This window comes from Scatophagus argus, chromosome 16 (assembly GCF_020382885.2).
Source record: "Scatophagus argus isolate fScaArg1 chromosome 16, fScaArg1.pri, whole genome shotgun sequence".
NCBI lineage: Eukaryota > Metazoa > Chordata > Actinopteri > Scatophagidae > Scatophagus > Scatophagus argus.
In genome coordinates, this window is record NC_058508.1 from 3,333,366 (window position 1) to 3,354,788 (window position 21,423).

General features: G+C 40.7%; 1 protein-coding gene and 1 long non-coding RNA gene across 2 annotated transcripts in view; both read right to left on the reverse strand.

The window, feature by feature from the left end:
• Positions 1 to 10,226, reverse strand: part of igf2bp1 (insulin-like growth factor 2 mRNA binding protein 1) — a 60,010-nt gene extending 49,784 nt beyond the window's left edge. The window contains exons 1-2 of the mRNA XM_046414304.1: positions 8,389 to 10,226; positions 7,128 to 7,188 (exon numbers count right to left, since the gene is read on the reverse strand). Coding sequence (XP_046270260.1) covers positions 7,128 to 7,188; positions 8,389 to 8,563 — 236 coding nt within the window. The 5' untranslated portion in view covers positions 8,564 to 10,226. The remainder of the gene's footprint in view (positions 1 to 7,127; positions 7,189 to 8,388) is intronic.
• A 4,246-nt stretch (positions 10,227 to 14,472) lies between these two features.
• Positions 14,473 to 20,911, reverse strand: LOC124072712. Its single transcript, XR_006845581.1, has 6 exons — positions 20,762 to 20,911; positions 19,134 to 19,259; positions 17,571 to 17,649; positions 16,976 to 17,168; positions 15,850 to 15,918; positions 14,473 to 15,529 (listed from the first exon to the last, which is right to left on the reverse strand). It is a non-coding gene; the product is annotated as an uncharacterized LOC124072712 (long non-coding RNA).
• Positions 20,912 to 21,423: the final 512 nt, after the last annotated feature.

The window sequence follows — 21,423 nt, forward strand, 5'->3', positions numbered from 1 at the left end:
CAGTGAGATAATACAAGCCAGAACTGCACTGAGGAGGCTGTGTGGACCATATGAGGAGGCCCAAATGAATATAAAAATAATTACTGACAAATATCTGACACACTGTCTCGGCCATTTCACCTGCACCTTTGAAACAGCCCCCAACTTGGGTCGTTTCTCACCTATTGTCAAGCTGAACAAAGCGTCAATATGGGATCGTGAGGTGAACGTAACATCAGTAAAGATTCATCCTTCACTGAACAAAAAAAAAATCTTTTAAACGTTCTCTGAGCAAGAATGATCAATAGGGGTTCCTGAACAAAAGTAAATACACTACTTTAAGGGTAGTGTATTTACACGACTGGATGACAACATACAACAAGTATTTCTGCTCCTACAGTTGGGCGGTGGTGGTTAATAGACATGTGATCACTGCCAGAATGACCTGCCTGCCTGAACCCTACCTCAGCCATTACTCGCTGCTCAGGTCTCGCATGTAGCTGCGATAAAATTTAAATGATCTCAACAAACCCTGATCCAATCTGAACAGAGCTGACTAACCCATAAATACATAGAAACTATGTAGTAACTATCATGCACTGTGATGTCTAATCAAACTTGGTGTGTACTAATGTCAAAGTGAGTACTGTGGTGGACCTGCCAGCATAAATCGGGAGGTGCTGTAGGGTAATTAAAGGGGTACAGAATTATTATCTTCTGACTTTTGTCTAACTTCTACATTTCTTGTGAAAAGTAGCCTGCTCTTTGCTCTGCGTGTGTGTGTGTGTGTGTGTGTGTGTGTTTCAGACCCAACCTCGGTCAAACAGACACACAGTCTGCCAGCTCTCAGTCACAGAGAGGCATATTAGGCAAGCTAGGGGTTATCTGGAGCAATATCATCATGCATAAATCCATGTGAGGTCATGTGAGAAAAGATTTTTAGAAGGCTTTGGCCAAGTAGCGCTTTGAGGCTAAAATACACTTGGACCTAAATTTGAATACTCAGGTTTGTGTGTGTGTATCTCAACACACAGTTATCCTTACATGTTTGTAGTAAATAAAAAAAAGCACGGAAACCACTGGTGTGCTGGCTTGTATTTGTTAAAAAAAATGAGTAGCTATACATCTAGTGATGGCATATGAGCTTTAAGCAGAGCTTCCAAGTTAAATGCCATTTGCTAAGCTGATCTGCAGGTGCGACACTGATGCCAACTGTCTAGAGATAATGAAACCTGAGATAACTGAATCCCAGAAACACCAGGTTGGCAGGCTGCATCCTTAAATAAAATTTTTTAAAAAAAGGTTCCGGTTAAACTTAACAACAGCAAAAAAGCAATAAAGTTAATGGTCATTTTTCCTTCTGCCATGCTTGAGCCGCTTGTGCGTTATTTACAGGTGCTCTTTAAACTTTTACAGCTTGTTTTTGTAGATTTTGTAGATTACAAATATATCAAACTAAATTACTGGGAAGTTACTATAAAATGATGCCCTACATAGAGAATTGTCAGTTTTCTGTGATGGTGCAAACTGTAAAATGACATGTTGGGTTTGAACATTTCATTCTGTGCCATAGGTTCACTCTTCCTCTAAGGGAACAAATGGTTGGTGTTGTCATAGGCTCAACCATTATCAGCATGTTTTTTTTTATTATTTTTTTTGTTGGCAAAGAAACTGGGATCTGCAGCTGTCCTCCATGTTTCTCTTTGATTTTCGGTTTATTATTACTAAACCAAAGAACACATTTGCCCTACATTTAAAAGCTTCGCTAGCACACGACACAAAGCTATCCAGAAGAGCATTCTATCCCATTCTACCTGTTAGCAATTTCATAAGCGATATGAAGATACTTCCGCTAAAAATCACAAAGCAAAAATATCGCTCACCTTGAGGAGTTACAATGCTAAAACTGTGTATAACAGAAGAAAACAAAACAGAGACCAGACTGTGATCATCTGAAAAATTTGTGACAGAATCTATTGGACTAATGGACTGAAGATGATGGAAGGAGGACAGAAGGAATGACTCACAAAACCAAGCGGTGTTACTTCGGTTTGCCATTATCTCTCCTCTGACTGACTGATGGATCGCTGGATGATGATGTCACATGAAATTAACCATCTTTTCATTTGTACATTGTGGGGGCATATATGGAACAAGAATGGGATGACAGGAACAAGGTCTCTCTCTCTCTCTCTCTCTCTCTCTCTCTCTCTCTCTCACACACACACACACACACTCTCAGAGACATAAATAACTGCTGCATGCAGTCAGTCACCTCAGGTATTCTTAAATAAAACAGGTTTTCCTCTTGACACACTCAGAGTGATAATTACAATATGATTAACGCAAGAACTGACTACATTGAGGTAAACAAAGATGTCAGGCAACAATGCAGTTTTCTTCAGATTTGAGATGAAAAAAATATTCAATTCAATGGGATTTTTTTCCCCCCCATGAGTCCTTAGTACTGCTTTACAATACAGGGAGAGTGGGAGACAGTGTCCAAACATGGATGCACAGAGAGAAGATACTTTTTTTTTTTAAGAAGTGTGGGTCTGACGTGGGGTAGCCTACACTTTCATGCAGTTTATCTTTAAAGATATTCTCCCATCTAATCCTTTCAAAAGTCAAGCTACAAACTGACTTTGCATCACTCGTGTCATTAAGTCAGAAATGTAGTTCGAATGCTACTTTGTGGTGTATTGTGTATTCGAAACACAAAAGACTTTCTGCACATGCAAAACTTCAATTAGCACTTCTTCTTTCATGACTGGTGAGACTGGCTTGAGTTCCTCACAGACCTCTCTGCAGTATGCATCAAAATAGCATTATTTGCAACAAATATATATATATATATTTTTTTAATTAATCCCCAACATTTTTGAATTAACCCTTCACTCTTTTAAGCATTCATTTTGGTTTGATAAAAATACATGTCATCCTTCTGGTGACATCAGCTTCCTGTCAGAACTGCGGTGTTACAAAACAGCAATCCCACAGAATATGAAGATACTCATCTGGAATTTGGGCGGGCACTGCTGTGCCAACAGTACTGTAAACACCATCACAGATATATAGCATAGAAAATTTAAACCAGGTTGTACGGCTGAGGTCCCTGATACACCAAACAGATGCAATGCATTATTTTCTGTAGTGGACTTCTGAAATGTCATTAGGTCCAAATCATGCTTATAAGAAATTCTCATGAAAGTAGAAAAAGTCCTTCAGTCTCAAGCTAACAAAACAATGTGGAATTGTGTTTAGGTGTCTTGAAAAAAGACAATGTATACAAAACTCCAGCGATTCGTTTTATGACTAATGGACAGCGTAGATCTTTGTAGCTGGTTTCTTCCTAAGTAACATGAAATTGTTTTGTCTTAGCATCAACTTTTTCATAATCCAGCTGTACGACTATATTACATGCCGCAGGTCAAACCTTGCCATAATCAACTCAACACTGGTGGAAATTCCTGTTCTCAGTGTACCTCTCCTTAGTAGTATCAACACATACCAAGACCACAGAGTGAGAGCATATTCATACAGCCTACTGTGGAAATATCAGCAGCTTCAAGAGGAGAGGGATTCTGAATATTAAAAAGCAAGCAGTCTCTGATGAAAACGAAAATTAAAAAGGGATTTAAAGTGGGTGTAAAACTTATTAGTTTTTTCATCAAAGTATTTTAATCAAGTATTATTTTTTGCGTGTTTGCGGCACAGAATTTACAACAAAAAAAATGCAATTATTTGGGCACACAATCCCTAACAATCCTTACATAAGTTAAAATAGGTGGTATTTTCATGCAACTGCAACTGCATGTGTTTCAGCACACTGGATAAAATTTTCTGATTTTCCTTAAATTAGAAAAAACTGCACACACTCTTCAGATGGACAGTTTGCAGACAGCTTTGTTCGTCTATCCCCCTCCTGCCGTTCACATTCTTGAGAGGGATTTTTGGTGGGTGTTACTGCTGTTGTAGGTTTGCTTTACACACACTCACTACTGGCATTCTATACATTTTTCTCTCCAGAGAGGATGGCTTGTTGCCCCTGAACACCTCCCCCACCCAGGCACCCACACACCCACACACACACTACTCAGCCCCTGACTGCTGCACCCCTCCCTACTCTTCCTCTAACACTCTTGCTGACCTCAGCCTGACACACATTTCAATCAACTTCATGATGAATATTACGGCTGTCTCAGAAATTTAAAACCCTTCCATCTCCATATTATGGCAGCCATTTCTGATACATACAGATGCACTTACATGTTGCGATACAGTCAGGGGTCACGGGCAGCTATGGGCGGCGCCCCCTGCAGCATATAAGGGGTTCAGCATAAACACTTAAAGAACAGAGGAAGAAGGAATTGAACCTTAGAACTTCCCCTTACAGGACTGCCCCCTCCCCCCCTCAAATAAAGGGTTTGTTCCCTCTGAATAGCCGCCCCACCCACACAGACACACACCTCCATTGAGGCTCCAAGTCAGGGAGAAAAAAACTGCATCACAGCAACTTTATGCCATTTAAGCACAAATGTAACATAACATGCCTGTTGGGTTTTTTTGTTTTGTTTTTTTTTTATTAAATACTTGACTGTACTTACTTTATATACACCAACCTACCACACAGACAGCAACAACAACACACCCGCTAACTTTAATGTGACGAGGCTACAGGCAAATTAAGAGGGAAAAGATTCTAAAGAGTAGTTTAAGCAGCATATAGGAAAACATTTAGGAATTATTTAGCTTGGTGTGTTTATTTTATCTAAAGCACGAGTCATCGATAACATAGCATCACAACATAACAATTCGTCTTGTTTGCTCAAATTAACGTTCATTAATAAATACGCACTATTGTTTTGCAGCCGGGATATTTTAAACATTTAGGTTGCAGATTTTTCGTAAATTTGTGCTAACTTAAAACATCGCACAGTAAATACTGAAGCTCAACAGATGTTTGACAGCGATATTTAGGCGCAATGATTTGACACATTATATGTGTTGCATACGCTCTCGCTGGTTGAGAATATGAACGGCCATTTTAAGATGGCCTTACCAAAAATTAGTTCCCGTGATATTAATTCACTCCTGCTGCATTCATTTTGATTCTGAAACACACACGTACACACACACACACACACAAACAAATGAACTAGGCCAATAGTTGTGCTTCTAGGGTGAGCCGGCGCTGAGGAGACCCAAAACTAGGCCTACACACAGTGAAAAAAAGCAGCAGTCGGTACAGTTATCCTGCTTCATTCAGAGCTTCGCCATTTTGCCCTCACTGCACTGACGTGGAACGATTCCTCTCTGCGTGGACGCACCACGTGCTGAGGAGCCACGGAAGGCCACAGCTCGCCCATGGTGGCCCCCTTCTTACAAATCACCTTTATCATATGGCTCTTCAAGGTTATCACAGACCAGACGTGGGACACCCTTCGCACAAACACAGCGACCTCAGAATAATTTACCATCCCACTGGGAGATTAGAAGAAATTAGAGCTTGCTACCATGTTGATTCTCAGTGAATGACCTGTTCAAGCAGTTTGACAATAATTGAGAAATCAGCCTGAGTGTGTAAGGCCATTCACCTGCAGATGACCACACTGCTTGTATTTTACGCCACAGACATGTTGTAACGCATTTCATGGCGCAAGGCGCGCGCCCAAAACCAGCTCTAATTCCTTTATTTGGCTACAGTCACTCAAAATCACACGAATGCTGTTTGTATTAAATTGTAAAATTTATTTAGAGCCAACAATGAACCCATGTGATGAAATCTCCGTTCACTGGTCTATGTGATCATGGGAAAGCCATAGACACACATGTGGCCAAATGGCGGAAGACGGAGAGCTGCGCTCACTGCTCACCTCGTATCTGTGCCAAAGGTTACAGGCATGAATGATGATCTATAGGCGAATTCCATAATACTGTTTAAAGCAGGTCAGGTCTGGCTCAAAGCAAAAAGCAGCTGATCTACTGTGGACTCCAGTTTATCCGCTGGACCGAGGAAATTCCAAGTCACAGATTTAAATCTAAGCTACAGGTTCATTTTTTGAAATAAAATGCTTTGGAATTAGGACAAACCAAATGGTTCCTTTAGTGTGCAAATATTTACACACGCTATCCCGTTTTAATTTCACAGCTGACTACATAAACAAAAGCTCAAAATAATCTAAAAAAAATATATACAAGTAGAAAAACTTTAAATTACCCAGCTAAGTTTGTGCAGGAAATCAATAAGATTTAACACAACATTAAGCTCAATTTATGCAAAATTTTGTAACATCTAGGACAGTCAAATCACATCACAAACTTCAACATTTACATTTTGGCTGAAAATAGGCTAGTTAACAAAACCAAAAATAATTAAATAAAATCATTATCAGTGTCCATTTAGCGTGAATGCCTCAAAATGAATTTTATCTTTTTCTTTAAAAAATAAAACAAAATTTGCAGCCTACGATGAATCTGATCCAAATACGTACGCACACATTATGACCCAAATTAGTCTGATAAAAAAAAGCACAAACTGTTCACGCAATTAATAGGCTATAAATTCCCAACTCGGAGTTTGAAAAGTTGCAGAACAAACCATACAATACCCAAACGACACACACACACACATATTTCCCAGTGCATATTAAAATCCTATTAAATAAATAAGAAGTGTAGTTAAACGAAAAGCTGAGTCTGCAGCCTGCTAAGTCATAAGACGTGCTTGTAGTCTTATGTGATGACTTTGCAGAGAATATTATCTCTGCATGTTAACTGGTTTTACTCAGCATACACCAGCATTTTCAAATGAAGAGAAACCCAAACTACATGACACAGCACGGCATGTAGCTTAGGCTAGCTGTCACCAGTTTCACAGCAATGGCCGACAAAGTTGAGGCTCCACACAGTCACAGCAAAAGAGCACAACCAAACTACTACTACGCCGAACACAACCTCCAATTGGCTTTTAACACAAAGAAGGCGCATGGGCACATTTCAAAGCACCATTTATTGTAATTTAACCAAAGAAATCGTTGTGTTCTGATAACTCCATGAAAGAAAGGCCTGGACAAGGTGATGCAACACATGAAAGGGCTTCAGAGAGAAGGGGGAGGGGTGATATAGTGCTGAATACTGTTTAGTACCTTTGCTTCTTGGGGACGGAGTGCTCGACCTCAATACGTTTCCCATGAAGTTCCACTTTACCTGAAAAAATAAAAAGTAAAAAGGGGCATTCAGAACTCACTGTGGCTACATGCTAACTGTTTACTAGCTAGGCTACTGCAGGCCTATGAGGGAATATGCTGCATTCAGGGTGCATAGCTTAAGTGTACGGCTAACTTTTTTTGGAACCTGCAAGGTAAAACGAAACCAAAGAAAGTTTAGAGGAAGGTGAGAGGCAGAGGGGCTCAGAAGACCCAAACCATGGCTAAAGAGTCACAGAACAAGTGAACTGTGCAGACACGTCACTTCTGCCCCATAATGAGCTACTTTATCTATCAGAGGTGCAGTATGACAACCATGTGAATATTATTTTTTCACTCGGGCCGTTGGTGTGTTCTGTAAAAAAAATAAATAAACAAATAAAAACAGAAAACAGAAAAGGAAAAAAAACCTACGAGTCCACATACTGTATAAAAGGGCTGTCTTGAGTTTCGTGAGGTTTCATGTTGAAGAAGCAGAGGGAGCTGACAGGCATGGCGACCCTGCCTCCTCACGCTACATATGTAAGAAATCATGAGAAATGGGCTACAAAGTACTGGTGCCATGGGGTGAATCAAGCCTCAACAACAATGGTGCTGCCCATCGATAATTTTGGATACGTGGTGGTGTGAGGCCTGTTTTGGTAAGTACACAGGGTAAGATGTTTTCTCTATCTTTGTCATAGCGGACAGCCGGCTTAAAGGGGGAGGGGAGCCAGCAAGGCTTCATATCACAGTAGGCTACTCAATCTAATGCTAGGCGTGCAACACATCAAAATGCCACTCAGCGTGCACATAGGCCTGTTGTCCTAAAACGCACAAGCCAGTCATCACACGATTAACACCGATTAAATGAATAACTTGTTAAATAGCAACATCGTGGAGTGTGGTGCTTTACGGTATAGCTTTACGTTTATACTACGTGTGTCCCTCCCCCCCCGCAGCAAAAGTTGAATGGCTCCCCAGGGCGTATGGCTATCCACACGCCATTAAGCTAGCATCAATAAAATAATTGTGTGAATGTATTTTTTTCAGACACGTTATGTAGTAGCCTCAGGTGTGGACGGAGAGTGAAACTGGAGTACACCGTCGAAGGTGGGCATGTAGCCCCGGCTCTACACCGGCGTCCACCGCTTCCCTTTAGAATGAATGAAACTAAAGGTGGAAAGGGGTCTTTGGTGGTCAGTAGTCCACCTTAACTCACCAGAAAACGTCTCGATAGCCTTCATGGCCCACTGATCGTCCGGACAATCCACAAACGCATAGCCGGTTTTCATAAGAAACTGTCCGGAGTATGGGATCTTGTGGTCGTCAAAGGTTTTTCCTAAGTCCTCGGCAGTCACGCTGTCGCCTAGATTCCCAATGTATAGCTTGTGCATGGTGGAAATTGTTTTCCCAAGTCCAAAAAACGAAAAAAAAACAAAGCCCGGAATAACTAAAAATTGAAGCCAGCAAAGAAAGTTTCTCTCTTGAATTGCAAATAGCGCAACAAGATATTATCACACTTGCCACACAAACTTCAAGTGAAATCAAGCTAGAAAGCAAGAATGTCTAAAATAAAAAAATAAAAACGAATGCAAAACGAAACAAATGTTAAATCTCGACAGCAAACTAAAAGGGGAAAAAAAAGAAAATTCAAAAGTGTTAAACCATATGATGACGTTGAATTTAGCTATAAATCCAGTTGAACAAGTGGAGCAGGAGAGGAAATGATATCCCTTGACTTGCAGTCGGCCCCAGCAGATGAATAAAGCAGAAGCCTATAGCCTCTCTTTCGCACTGTGGAGGAGGTGGGTTGTGCTGGATGGATTTGGTGATGGGTCTATGGTGGAAGAGTGGGAAAAACTATGGCGGGATCAGATCGGGAAAAATGTTTTCCTCTCTCTCTCCGCCTCTCGCTCTCTCTGGTTTTCTACCCTTCCCTCTTTCAGTGGTCCGCGTGCTGCCGGCAGAGGACTGACGCCGCCCCTCCGCCGACTCCAATTCACGTTTTTTTCTTTTTTTGTTTGCAAAGAGGAAACCACGTGGTCTATTTGGAGTAGGTTAGAGAGAGGAGGAAGGGGAGGGGGCATCCCCCTCTCATCCTAGGGTATTCACCAGATGAGCGCGTGTGTAGGCTTCACGTGCGCGCGCATGGGCATACAAACCGACCCTTAATTCCGTACTGTTCTTGTTCCATTCTGTACTGTACTTGTGCAGTTTGTGTGCGGCGTACCGGGGCTTGTATGCTACACGGCGTGGCCACACATGCGCCCAATGCGCTTCTGCTGGCAAAGATTAGGATATATAGACAGACAGGGCTTCCTCGACCATACAGTAATGTAAGAATTACATCAAGACCGGGCAACCTTTGGGTGTCGAACTGTTTTTGTTGCGGTAGCTCACTTCGGCCCACATCCGCTGCCTCAAGTCGCCTAGCTGTGAGGGCCTATAAGTGGAAGAGCGTTCACATTTAAATAACAAGGCACCGCCTGCTAATTCTATAGCGTAGCACACCCACCTCTCAGCTGTGCTCACCCCCTGGATGAATATGATTCGTGGCAAAGAAGTTAGTCATTATGTTACATAAATGACCTATGGTGAACCTCAGGCTGTTTGGAGCAGGGGAACAAAAGGTCCAGGGCCCCATTTTGCTTCAGGGGCCGCGGGGATATGCTGCTGCTCCTGGAATCTGTGGAAACGTTCATTTTCATACGTTGTTGCCTACAAGTACAACCGCATGAACTGAAACAATGTATCAGATATGGCGGCGTCATAGTACAACAACAGAGCACAGGCTGTGTGTAGCAAGGTGGTGGATCTCCGTAGCTCCGCGCCGCCCGTCTGCATTTAAGACACTTTCTATGAAATTGTGGTGGTTGTACTTTGTCTGTAGGGTCAGGGCTTCCAGCAGGCGATACTCGGAGTTGCAATACAACTTTAGCTGTGACTGCGCCACTCGGCCAGGCGTGTAAGCTTCGGTCTCAACCGTTTTATCACATTTCTCTGAGTGGGGCGCAGAGCAAACGACAGTATGGCGCAGTCGCTTGGCTACAGCACCACACACACACACACACACACACACACACACACCACACGCCCCTCTGCGTGGATGGAGGCTACTCAAAATGGAGGCAGTGACTGATGCAGGCCTGCCTCTCCCCCCACACAGAGTGGCTGTGTCTTTCACTGGCGCCCTGTTGTCCGCTGTGTGCCTATCTCGTACCATTCTGTTTAAGTCTAAATTTCGACAGGTTTGTAATTTGGTTCGTTTCCTTTATGTATTTTTTTTTTTTTGCCTCTGTGCCAGACACCATTAAGACTTTGTAGCCATACTGTACAAGCCTGAGGCAACGTGGCACTGTTGTACGCCCGCTTGGTTAGAAAATGGCTCCTCCACACAAAATGGATCCAAACCCTCTCGCTGGTTGTGTAGTAGACTAACCGTCATACCGCCATCCCGCCATGGGTGACATTTACAAACGAGGGTGGTTTTTTTTAATAAACGTATAGATATTTTTTTAACTGCCAGAGGAAAAAATGATTTGGTTGACTATCTCAGATGAAGTACTGTCAACAAAACTCAATATTCTCAGTTTCTTTGAGTAGGCCTATCTGTTGAGTCTTTCTACAACTTAAGTGCAAGTTGATGTTTTTTTTTCCCAGTAGAATTTAAGATTAAATCTATCTTTACTTGCCCATATATTAATTCTGCAAGTATAGGAATATATCTGTTTTGGGACATAATAGAATAAAATCAACATATAGAGTAAACATTTTACCATACAGTTAAAGTTAATCTTAAATTAATCTAATCATCATATTGAACTTTAACATCATATGCATGACATAATTTGGTCACAGCAATGTGTTTCTTAGATTTAACAGTCTGAGATACAGTGTAAAGGAAAACACTGTAGGTAAGAATACTATAATTATGCAGTTAGCTTTTCATGGTAAATAATACATTTTTGCTATATGGTCAACTTAAAGCTTCATTTCAGAGTTTTGACTCTTTTACCCTCTCCATTCTGTGTCATTACCCCACCCCACCCCCACATCCTCTACTCCAGCTCTTTGAAAACATCCAAGTGAAGTTTTCCCTTGTCCTGGAATGGCTTGAACCCCTCTCCACAACCCCATCCTTTCTTTTTTTCAAACACAGCCACACACACATTGGTCATGAGGTGGGGGGTGGGGGACGAGTGAGGTCACAGACTGGGGTTTCTAGGGTCAAATAGCCACATGGGTTATAACATATATTGGCACTTTTGGAGCAAGAAGGAGTGTAATTGACTTCTTGCACATTGTAGCAAAGACCATCAGTGTGTGCTTTATTTACACATGTTTGAAATTGTAATAACATTAGTTTAATGTTTTTTCCCAAGAATCTTTGTATTTATGCTACTTTTTTCCTACACCCCCCCAGCAAAATGTACGTTTTCATACTCTTTACAAAGGCTGACTGCATGTCCCCTGTGATTGTAATTACGCTCACAGGTTTATGTTCATGATTAAATTGATTCCATGTGTTTTTCCAGCGATTGATAATATTAATGTTTGACTTCAGGCATTCTCCCATTTTACAAGTAAATATTCCAAGACCACTGATGGGGCCATTTACCTGAAATAAATATAGTAGTCAGTGCCCTGCGCCAGACCTCCTAAGACGTTTTCTTGATTTCCTGATACACATGCAGACATTTAGCTTGTGGGGCTTGTTGCTCTTTTATCCTGATCACCAGAACACTGGGTCTCCCATAGAGACAAAGGGAGAAGCAAAGGTGTAGTTTTTTGGGTTTTTTTTAATTATTTAAGTGCAGATGTTGTGAAGAGGTGGTACATTTTTGACCACAGCTGGGCTGACTTTCAGTTGCCACTCAGAATCACTGCACAGGTTATGTGATCCCAAACGAATCACTTCCTTGTGAAAGGTTTCAGTCCTCTTCCCTATTGGCACCTGCAAATTCCTCTGGCCTAAGCTTTCCCTCAGCCCCCCAGCACAAGTACGTCCGCTGGAAAATCTGCCTGTTGTTTTTTTCCTTCCTTTTATGGTTGTGGAGAATCTTTTACAGGTGATTTTTTTTTTTAATTCAAATTTACAGTCTGTCTACCTTTATAGTTTATCCTTTGAGGCTTCGTTGACACATGCACATGCTGACTATGATTTTACTAACGTATTCACAAACAAACCTGTGATGTTGCACGTGTACAGTGCTGGAATGTAATGGTGGAGAGAGTATTCATTTCTCTTACTGAAGTAAAAGTTGTTCCAGCATAAAAACTACATTTCTGAAGTGTTACAAAAGTTACAAAATTATGTATTACTGCAAACTAAATATATCACATGTAAGAGTACACATAATGTAGAACACTGGTCACTGCAAGTGTACTTTGTACTACTAATCTGTACATTATTTTTGCATTATTTTGTACATCAGAATACAGTGAACATTAGCCATCACAGTTCCTAGATGGTGAGGTGTCATATGTCTTGTCCTGTCTGACTGTACGCCCAAAGATATTTAACTTGTAGCATAATGTAAAGCCAGAGAAACGTGGCAAATCCTCACATTTAAGAAGCTGGTACTGTCAAAGCCTTTTTCTTTCCTTGAAAAAAAATCTGTCAGTTAATCAGTTGATACAATTCTACAAGTGCAAACTATCATGTTTGTCTTCATCTTGATCAGAAAAGTACTGAGTAATTTAAGCTGTACGAGTAAAGATGTCAGTATTTTCGTCTGAAATGTCGTAAAGCAGAAATCTAAAATGGAAATGCTTGAGCAACGTATAAGTACTTCAAATTTGTATGTAAGCGCTGTATATGATCACTGCACAAGTTCTTCCTCTGCACTCACTGGAGGAGGACAAATCAAGACCTGACTTTTTCTGTTCTTGTGCCTTTCCTTAACGCTGTCATCAATGGCATCAGAAGACCATGTCAACACTTTCCTGTGTGTGTGTGTGTGTGACTGAGTGAGTGAGAGAGAGAGAGAGAGTGTGTGTGTGTGTTTTGGGGGAGGGGTGGATAGGTCAAAGGCTGTGGATGAACAGGGTGAATTGGGCGGGAATGCAGAAGGAGGAGACAAAGTGCCTAGGGAAATGCAAATGGGTTAATGTTCATCTTTTGTCCTCTTCCTCAGCTCACTGTGTCTCATGCAATATGATATTACTTAAAATGACTTTGTTGTATATTTGAAATGTTGTATGATGAGGTCATGATACATTTCCAGGACTCTGTGACCTTCACTCTAACGTTCTGCGGCGCTGCAAACCAACTGATCTGCTTCAGCTCAAAAAAATGGCTTCAAAAAGTTTTCCACTGTTCACCAGTTCACTTTTATTTCTGATACCTGAATGCAGAAGAGATGGTGTGCAGACATTTCAGCTAGTGCCTCCCTCGGCGTACAGCTCGTTTCTGAAAGAGATTATAAGCAGTGAAATGGACACTGAGCACACCATCCAACTATATTTGTGATTAGGATCGCACTTAAGCAGCCATAGAGGCCAGTGAAACACACTTTGGCTCTACTGCATGCTTGCTGGAGGTCATTTCCCATCCTGACCGTGTTCTCTTACAGCTAGATAAGCAGCATAATCACATGTTGAGTTCACAGAGCTGACCTGTCAGAGACATGTTGTGTAAAAGCAAACGCCGGTCAAACTTTTGTTCCTCTTTTGTGAAAATCTGACTGCCACAGACCACACCTTTCTCTGAAAGTTAACATTTAAATGCTTACACTTAAGTGTAAACCTGGTGATATGCTATCATTTTATTATTGTCATCAGGTCCCTTGACAAAGCCAAAACTCACAGTGAATGTATGCACTGTGTGTGTGTGTGTGTCAAAGTCTGCTATGACTTCCTCCTCTTTCCCATTGAGCTCCACTGTTGTCCAAAACCTATTAAAAACACATCAATGAGCCACACCGACATGTTCCTTCATTACCATGATCACACACACTGTAGTTTATTTTGACTCATTCCCACAGACACCATCCTGCTGACCCAAATACTCACTAGCGCACCAAATGTGGAGTAATACGCAGCTGGAAATAGTCCCGAACAAATGTCTTGACTGAAAGGTACGGTGAGCAGTTGTTTCAGGAAATTAGTGAAGCTTTGGAAAAAATGAAAATATATATATTTGTATGGCGTTTTTAAAGATTCATTTGAGCAATGGGGAACCAACTCTTATCCCCTCTGAATAAGCTCGTCTCTGTCTGGTTCTCAGCTTAGAACTGGGAACCACTGACAGGGTGGGGAAGTAACGAGAGGACGACCAACATGTTGCTGGTTTTGGTCTTTAATGAGATTATGTGACAAAAACAAAAGAGTAATTCCAACCATATTCTTTCATTCAGTGGTGGAGGAAGTATTCAGAGCCTTTTCTTAAGCGATAATACAAATACAACACTGTAAAAATACTGTCACGGTCCTGCTTTCAAACTGTTAAAATGGATGGAAGTACAATTGAGAAAATCTAATTGAAGTATTAAAAGTGTTGATTGTTATTATTACAGATTAATCTGCTGATTATTGTTTTTTTTCTCTTCTATGAATTGATTGATTGGGTTTGTAAAAGTTCTAAAAACGCTGAGAAATGTGGTCATAATTACCCAGAGCTCAGGGTGACACCTTCACCGTGTTTGTTTTTTCCAACTTCCAGTCCAAACCTCAACATTATTAAAAACACTTTAAAGTGAAAGCAGCAAATCTTCAGATATGTTTGAAATGCTTTGTTTTTGTATGGGGGGGAAAAAAGACTTAAACAATCATCAGAGCAGTTTGAATGACTTGAATAATCATTCAAATAGTCATACTTGTAGAATTTTGCATTCAAAAATCTTATTCTGTAAAGTAATAACTGAATTTGTCCGATAAATGCAGCGGGGGGAAAAAAGTACAGCTTTTTCATATGGTAGTGAAAGTGGAATGTGGCATAATATAGCATCAAAATAAGTGCACGTACCTGCATCCTACTTGGCTGCAATGAACGGCTGTTTTCGTCTTAAGATCGCTGAAAAGATGAAGCATTATAAGACGGAAGTGTAGGAGTCACATCGCAACAGCCTGCTCATGGAGAAGAAATATTTTTTAATTGATGGTTTTAAAATTGGTGATGGAACAACAAAAGCAAAAATCACTGAAGAATAATTTGAAAGAAAACATCACCATGAAAACAATCAAGAAGAGCCTTGAATATCATTTAGAAATTGTATAACGCTTGTTCAGGCCTGTAGAGCGTACCAGAAGGCTTTAACCCCCCGACAAATCTCCATCCAGATTTCCCCCTGCGACGCCCCTAGACACAGTGTTCCTCTTCCAGAGCCTGCAGGTAGACAACGTCTTTGTGGCTTCAGTGTCTTCGTGCAGAGACAAACGAGACAGAGAGGAACAGTCCTCATTAGATGGCTGTACTGCAGTGATGAGGGCGCTGAGGCAAGAAAAAGTCACTTCCAGTCCCAAGGAAAAGCCCTCATTCAAGACCAAATAATGAGATCCAGGTATCGTTTTTCCACAACTGAATAAAAACACTAGATTTCCATTTTGTATATCTAAAACAGAGCAGAAAATTTCCTTTTTTTTTTTGTACCGAGGTCCAGTTTAGCAAACTGCCCAGATCGGCTTTGTACGCAGTGTAATGTGATCAAGCTGGTTACAGGCAATACTTTCTTTTACTCACTCAGTTCCTCCTCAGCAGCAGCCATTTCATCAGTCCACTGTCTCCTCAGATCCTCCTCCGTCGCTGTTGCTGTCAGATGTCAAAAATGAACAAGTATGCATGTAAGTGGCGTGTGAACGCTCTTCCTGTCTGCTGTTCAGATGTGTCGATTGCATGGATTCAAATGCTTTTCGCGCGTATTTGCCACAGCTAGGATAGCAACAGGACTTCTGCCGCTGGAATAACGAGATTCGTCAGCGTTGTGCAGAGACACATTGTTAGTGCATGTCCAATTTACCCTTTCCCCCCTATTACCTCCTCAGTCTGACCTTCCTCTATAATATGACGTTGAACATACAGAGTCCACATAAGCTAACAGTCTAAAGAGGTTTCTGAAAATGTAAGCCCAGAAACCCCAGTTTCCAACAGTGTTTGCTATTTGTGAGTGGCCGTACACAATGATGGTGTAAGTGGTGCACATGCTTATTGGGAAAACCAAAGAACCAGTTGAGACAGATGACTTCCTTGAAGTTAAGGCTGGCCAGATGTGAAGAGAAATCAGTGAAGAGTGAAAGTAAGTGAGTTTCATTTCACCTGCTGAAAGGCCCAAAATGGATTAAATGCACAAATGTTTTCTTTTTCTTTCCAGCTCAGAGAGAAAAAAAAATGCTTTTGATTAACCTCTTTCGTTAAAATGAGTAAAAATGAAGAACATCTCCATTGATCAATCAAAGTCCGCTCAAACTTTATCTTACGTCAAGATGTGTTAAGTGGCTCATCCGGAGCTTTTGGCCACATCACATGATCTTCATCAGCGGGTGAGGATGACAAGCAACAGAAACTGGCTGCTGATGAAGGTCATGTGATATGACAGAAAGATTCAGAAGACTCACTCAATGCTTCTTGAGGTAAAATAATTTTGTCAGCTTCTGGTTTCAAGAAGTAGTGTGTCAAACCATCACCTGAAATGTTTTGAATAATGAGCTCTAAAATAAATACAGCAGAAATAAAGAACATTTCTTGGATAAAACATAAAGGTGGGGATCCAGATTCTAGACAGGTTTCATCCAAAAGGCGGGAGAGAGGGAGGATAAAAAGGTTGCCAGGTTTGGGTCAGCACTGACTTCTGTTTCTCACACTTGCTTACCTTTTTGAATGTGTCATAAACTGATCATGTTCTGTATGTTTCCTGCGTTATGGGAGTGTGTATCTTCAGTGCACGATCCAGACACAAAACAGAAGACCACTTCTCTGTCAACCTGCCTTTCCTGTCGAAACGACATCTCTGCCAGTTCGTCCTGATGTTTAAAGAATGTCAGAGAATCAGAAGACGTCCCCTCCTGACATAAAGACATTCAGCTATGAATAACAGTTCACAACAACAACAACAACAACAAAAGTTCAGTTCCCACATTAAAATGATTACACTTCCATCTGCTCTTCTGGAAAAATCCAGAATGTATGAATGCTGGACACAAAATGTCATCTTCTTCACTGAGAAGCCTCAGTGTACATGATGTGGAGGTTTCAGGTTTCAACATCACACCAGTCTAAGTTGGATACTGGACTGTGATGCGATGAAGTCCTGCATGTACGTCCAGGTGTAAAACCGAGGTTTAAGGTGAGCGTGCACATTCCCCATCCTGCACAGCGATGCTCCAGTATCGCAGTGGAGGAACAAGAAGGATGAGACATTTTTGACCGGTGGAGGACTGAACAAAATTCAGGAGAGTGTGACTGACCTTTTTCTCTTTCTTCACCGCAGGGAGCTGAGCAGCGAGACCACATCCATCACACTGAGCTGCCTTCCTCAGTGGGAACCTGGACAGTCGTGGTGAAAGGGGAGGAGAGGAGTTATTTATTCATATTTCACTGTAATTTCCCCAAATGAATAAGTATGATTTGTTGGGTATGTTTTTTTCTGTTGCATTTATTCAGAGGTGAAAAATGTAGAATTAGTGAAAACAAAAAAAAGCTGTTCTGCTACTTTTTTTTTTTAAAGGAGGGAAAAAATAAGTGGAGGTTGTGGGTGTTTTGTTTTTTAAAAATTAGAGAGTAAAATTATTACAGGCCTGGGAAAAAAAAAAAAAACCTTGAGTAAGGATCATTTTTGTTAAACTACATTTTCAAGGTCAAAAAAGGAAACTTTTACACTGTAAAAAAAACAAAAAAAACAACATAAAAATGCAAATTTCCATTCATAACAGTTTTACTCATTTGCTTTGGCTCGTTTGTTCAAACACACTTAATATCTTTGTTACATATTGTTTTATGGGACATCTGAACTGTATTACATGTCAGCATAAGGTAGCAACTCGCCTTCATTCATTTCATTCAGACTTATTGTGTCAGTAAACAGTCCGCCAAAGTGAAAAGGTGTTTTTTTGTTGACGTGGTCGCTGAACGCATCACGTCGAGCTTTGTGGGGTCAGGCTTCAACAGAAGGTTTACGAGGTCAGCGCTGGTACACTGAAATGGCATGTGCACATCTGCATACATACGGGACGTTCATTTTGTGTGGCGATGCGTTACATATGCTGTGAAGAAGAAATTCGACTTTGATCTTTCATCTAAAGTCAGCAAAAATAAAAAATGAAAAATGGCAGACACAATTGTGCTTACTCTTTCGCACACGTGCGGCTAACCCATGCCATGGCCTTGAATGAGTAATCTAAATCTGTTAGGAACAACAAACCAGTTGATTAGAGATCTGAGATTATTATATAGATAAAAGTAATTATCATTTAAGAACTGAGTCGGAATTACAAAATCTATAATAAACTGAGGCCTGTACGTTTCATATATGTTGAAGGCTGCATTGTGCTGACTGGAGTTGGATTCAAAACTGTTGTGAATGTGAACAGACACTGAATCAGTGGGAACTCAATGCTCTTCCATTGAAAATATTTCCCAAAGATTTTACTCCACATGCCAACGTTTCAACCATCACTCGTTCTTCACTGGAAAAAAATCCAAAACACTCTCTGTGTGGCTGCAAAGGTGGGATGTGAGGCCTAATTTGTTCTAACCCACAGCAATTCTGTTAGAAGTCCAACTTCAACTTTCCAAAACCATGATATATTCCAGGCTGAACTGTAGAGGAATGTGAATAAACCGGAGAATATTTCTTGAGATGAGTTGGACAGGCAATTAAAAAAAAAAAAAAAAAGTTCTCAAATTCTGCAAACATTTGAGTTCAGCTGTTTTTCAACTGCTTGGTTGGGTTGAGTCTCAAAGCATTTCAGTTCAGTCGTGGTGTCTGAATGTTAACGTCTGACTTTCAATTGAAATACGAAATGAAATACCTTGTGTCGTGGAGCGTGCACTTCCTGTGCTGACGGAAACAGGATGTGCTTACGGCGACTGAGAGTGGAGCAGCCCCACTTGACAGATGAACTCATTTGTGCTTTACTGTGTGGCCCTGCACAAGGCTGAAAACAAAAAAAAAAAATCCTGAATGATTGATGCTTAGATGTTTATCAAATGTGTTTCTAAGAGGCCACAAAGCAGCACGGAGCATATAAATGTGTTTCCTGGAGCCAGCCAAGAGGAATGTATTCTAATCTGTCACTTAAGTCTAATTTAAAAAAGAAACAATAAACAAAACAAAAACACCTTAGTACACAAATCCACCAGTCCTGCATTGAAAATATCACTGAAGTTGAAGTACAGTAGTAATTTCAGAAAAAAAGTACTTTCCGTGCAGTCTATCTTGACTACTAACTATATTAGTTAGATAAATATAGTGGAGTAATGACTATAGTATTCATCTATAAATCGGAGCAGAACGGAACCATGTAAGTAAAATTTGAGTATCACAAAATTGCACTTGAATAAATGTATTTATTATTTTTCCACCACAGCCTGAAATGTGAGTCAGAGCCGTTGCACGTCGATTCATTTTACGGACACTTTCAGTAAAGAACTAAAAGAGTTTCCAACAGTTGAAAAGTTGCAAAAATCTCAAAACAAAAAAACAACTAAATACTTCACTGACCAAACTCTTTCATTTGTTACCAGCTGCTGCTGCTGCTGCTGCATAGGAAGGCAAGCATTTCACTTTTAAATCACTGTTTACTTGAGATTTGGTCGCTGAGCAAGTTTGTAGAGCTGAGGTTTCATTTGGAACTTCGAGGCCTTTTTAAAACAAACGGAAAAATCACAGATGAAGACTTTTCATGGAAGTCTGAGCACTGTGGTCCAGAGGAGATGCTCGGTTTTCCAAAGCAAGCTAAGAACAAGAACTCACATCACATCAATCCAGCCAAACAGTTCCGGTTGGATAGACACAATTAGCCCATGTGGACAACATCAAAACTAATTGAAAATGAATTCAGAAGCAAAATGTGACTTTTATTAAAGGTGAAAGATCCAGTACATAAACAGCAACATTACAACGTAAAAATGAGTCAAACACATGTTTGTTATGAGCCAGTAGGAATATGAAACTTCATTATCAACAGCTTTTGTGATAATTAGAATGTTAAACCGGATGGTTTTTTTGGGGGGGGGTTGTTATGCAGAACACACCCACGAGCTTTGAGAAATGAATCAAAACAAGCGAGGTGAAAGAAAAGTGAAGCTACAATCCGACATTTGTGCAGTGAATTGACTGTCAGCTGTGGATGCAGAGAGGAACTGAATGAACTGCTTCGATTCGACGTTACTACAAATCTTAAATATCCCTGCTGTGTGTGTTATTTTTGTTTTCTTTTTTTCTTTGTTGCTTTTGTTTCCTTCTTCTTCTTCAGGCTTCGTTACTAATGTTCGTTTGCACATTTTCAATGCGGTTCGTTTAACGAAGATGAGGATTCCCTCGTGCAGCCTGAGTCCCAGTCAAACTGCGTGCTTTCATTACGGCCGCTTAGGACTGGACGGACGAATTCAAATAATATATTTCAGGGAGTTTTAACCATTTGTGAATCGGACTCACCGACCACTGGCTCCATCAAAACAGTAGTCCAATATCCCTCATGTGGCGGACAGCGAGAAGACCTGTGCTGCTTTTACAAAGCACACAAAATGGAGAGAGAGAGAGAGAGAGAGAGAGAGAGGAGGGAGGGTGTGTGTGTGTGTGTGTGTGTGTGTGTGTGTGTGTGTGTGGTGGGGGGGTCTCTCACAGGACCAAGAAACAAAAAAACAAACCCCACCATGACAGGAGAAAATGTCGACTTTTGTGCTTTAATTGTTCCCTCGTAGCAATGATAAGCGATAAGCGGAATCGTCAGCTCCAAATGGAAAAAGAAACGAACATTTGACTTATTTGGCTGCTAAAAAAAAGAAGTGTCCGTTTTTTTCCCCCTGTGGCCTGCATTCAGTTTTAAAACGTGCAGGTTGTGAACGATAGCTTAGAAACGCTTCGATTTTGAAAAAAAGAAAAGATAAGAAAAAGCGGAAGAAGTGCAAACATATCCTTAAGATTATTATCCTAAAAGCTAAGACGAAATAGTCAACTTCCTGCCTATTCTTTAATATATTCATATAACATAGTATCGACGAATTAACTTGCTAAAAGCATTTTTTGTTTGTTTTATTTTCCATTAACAGGCCTATTTTTTAGTTATTTTCTATTAGTTCGTTTATCGTTCAAATCGT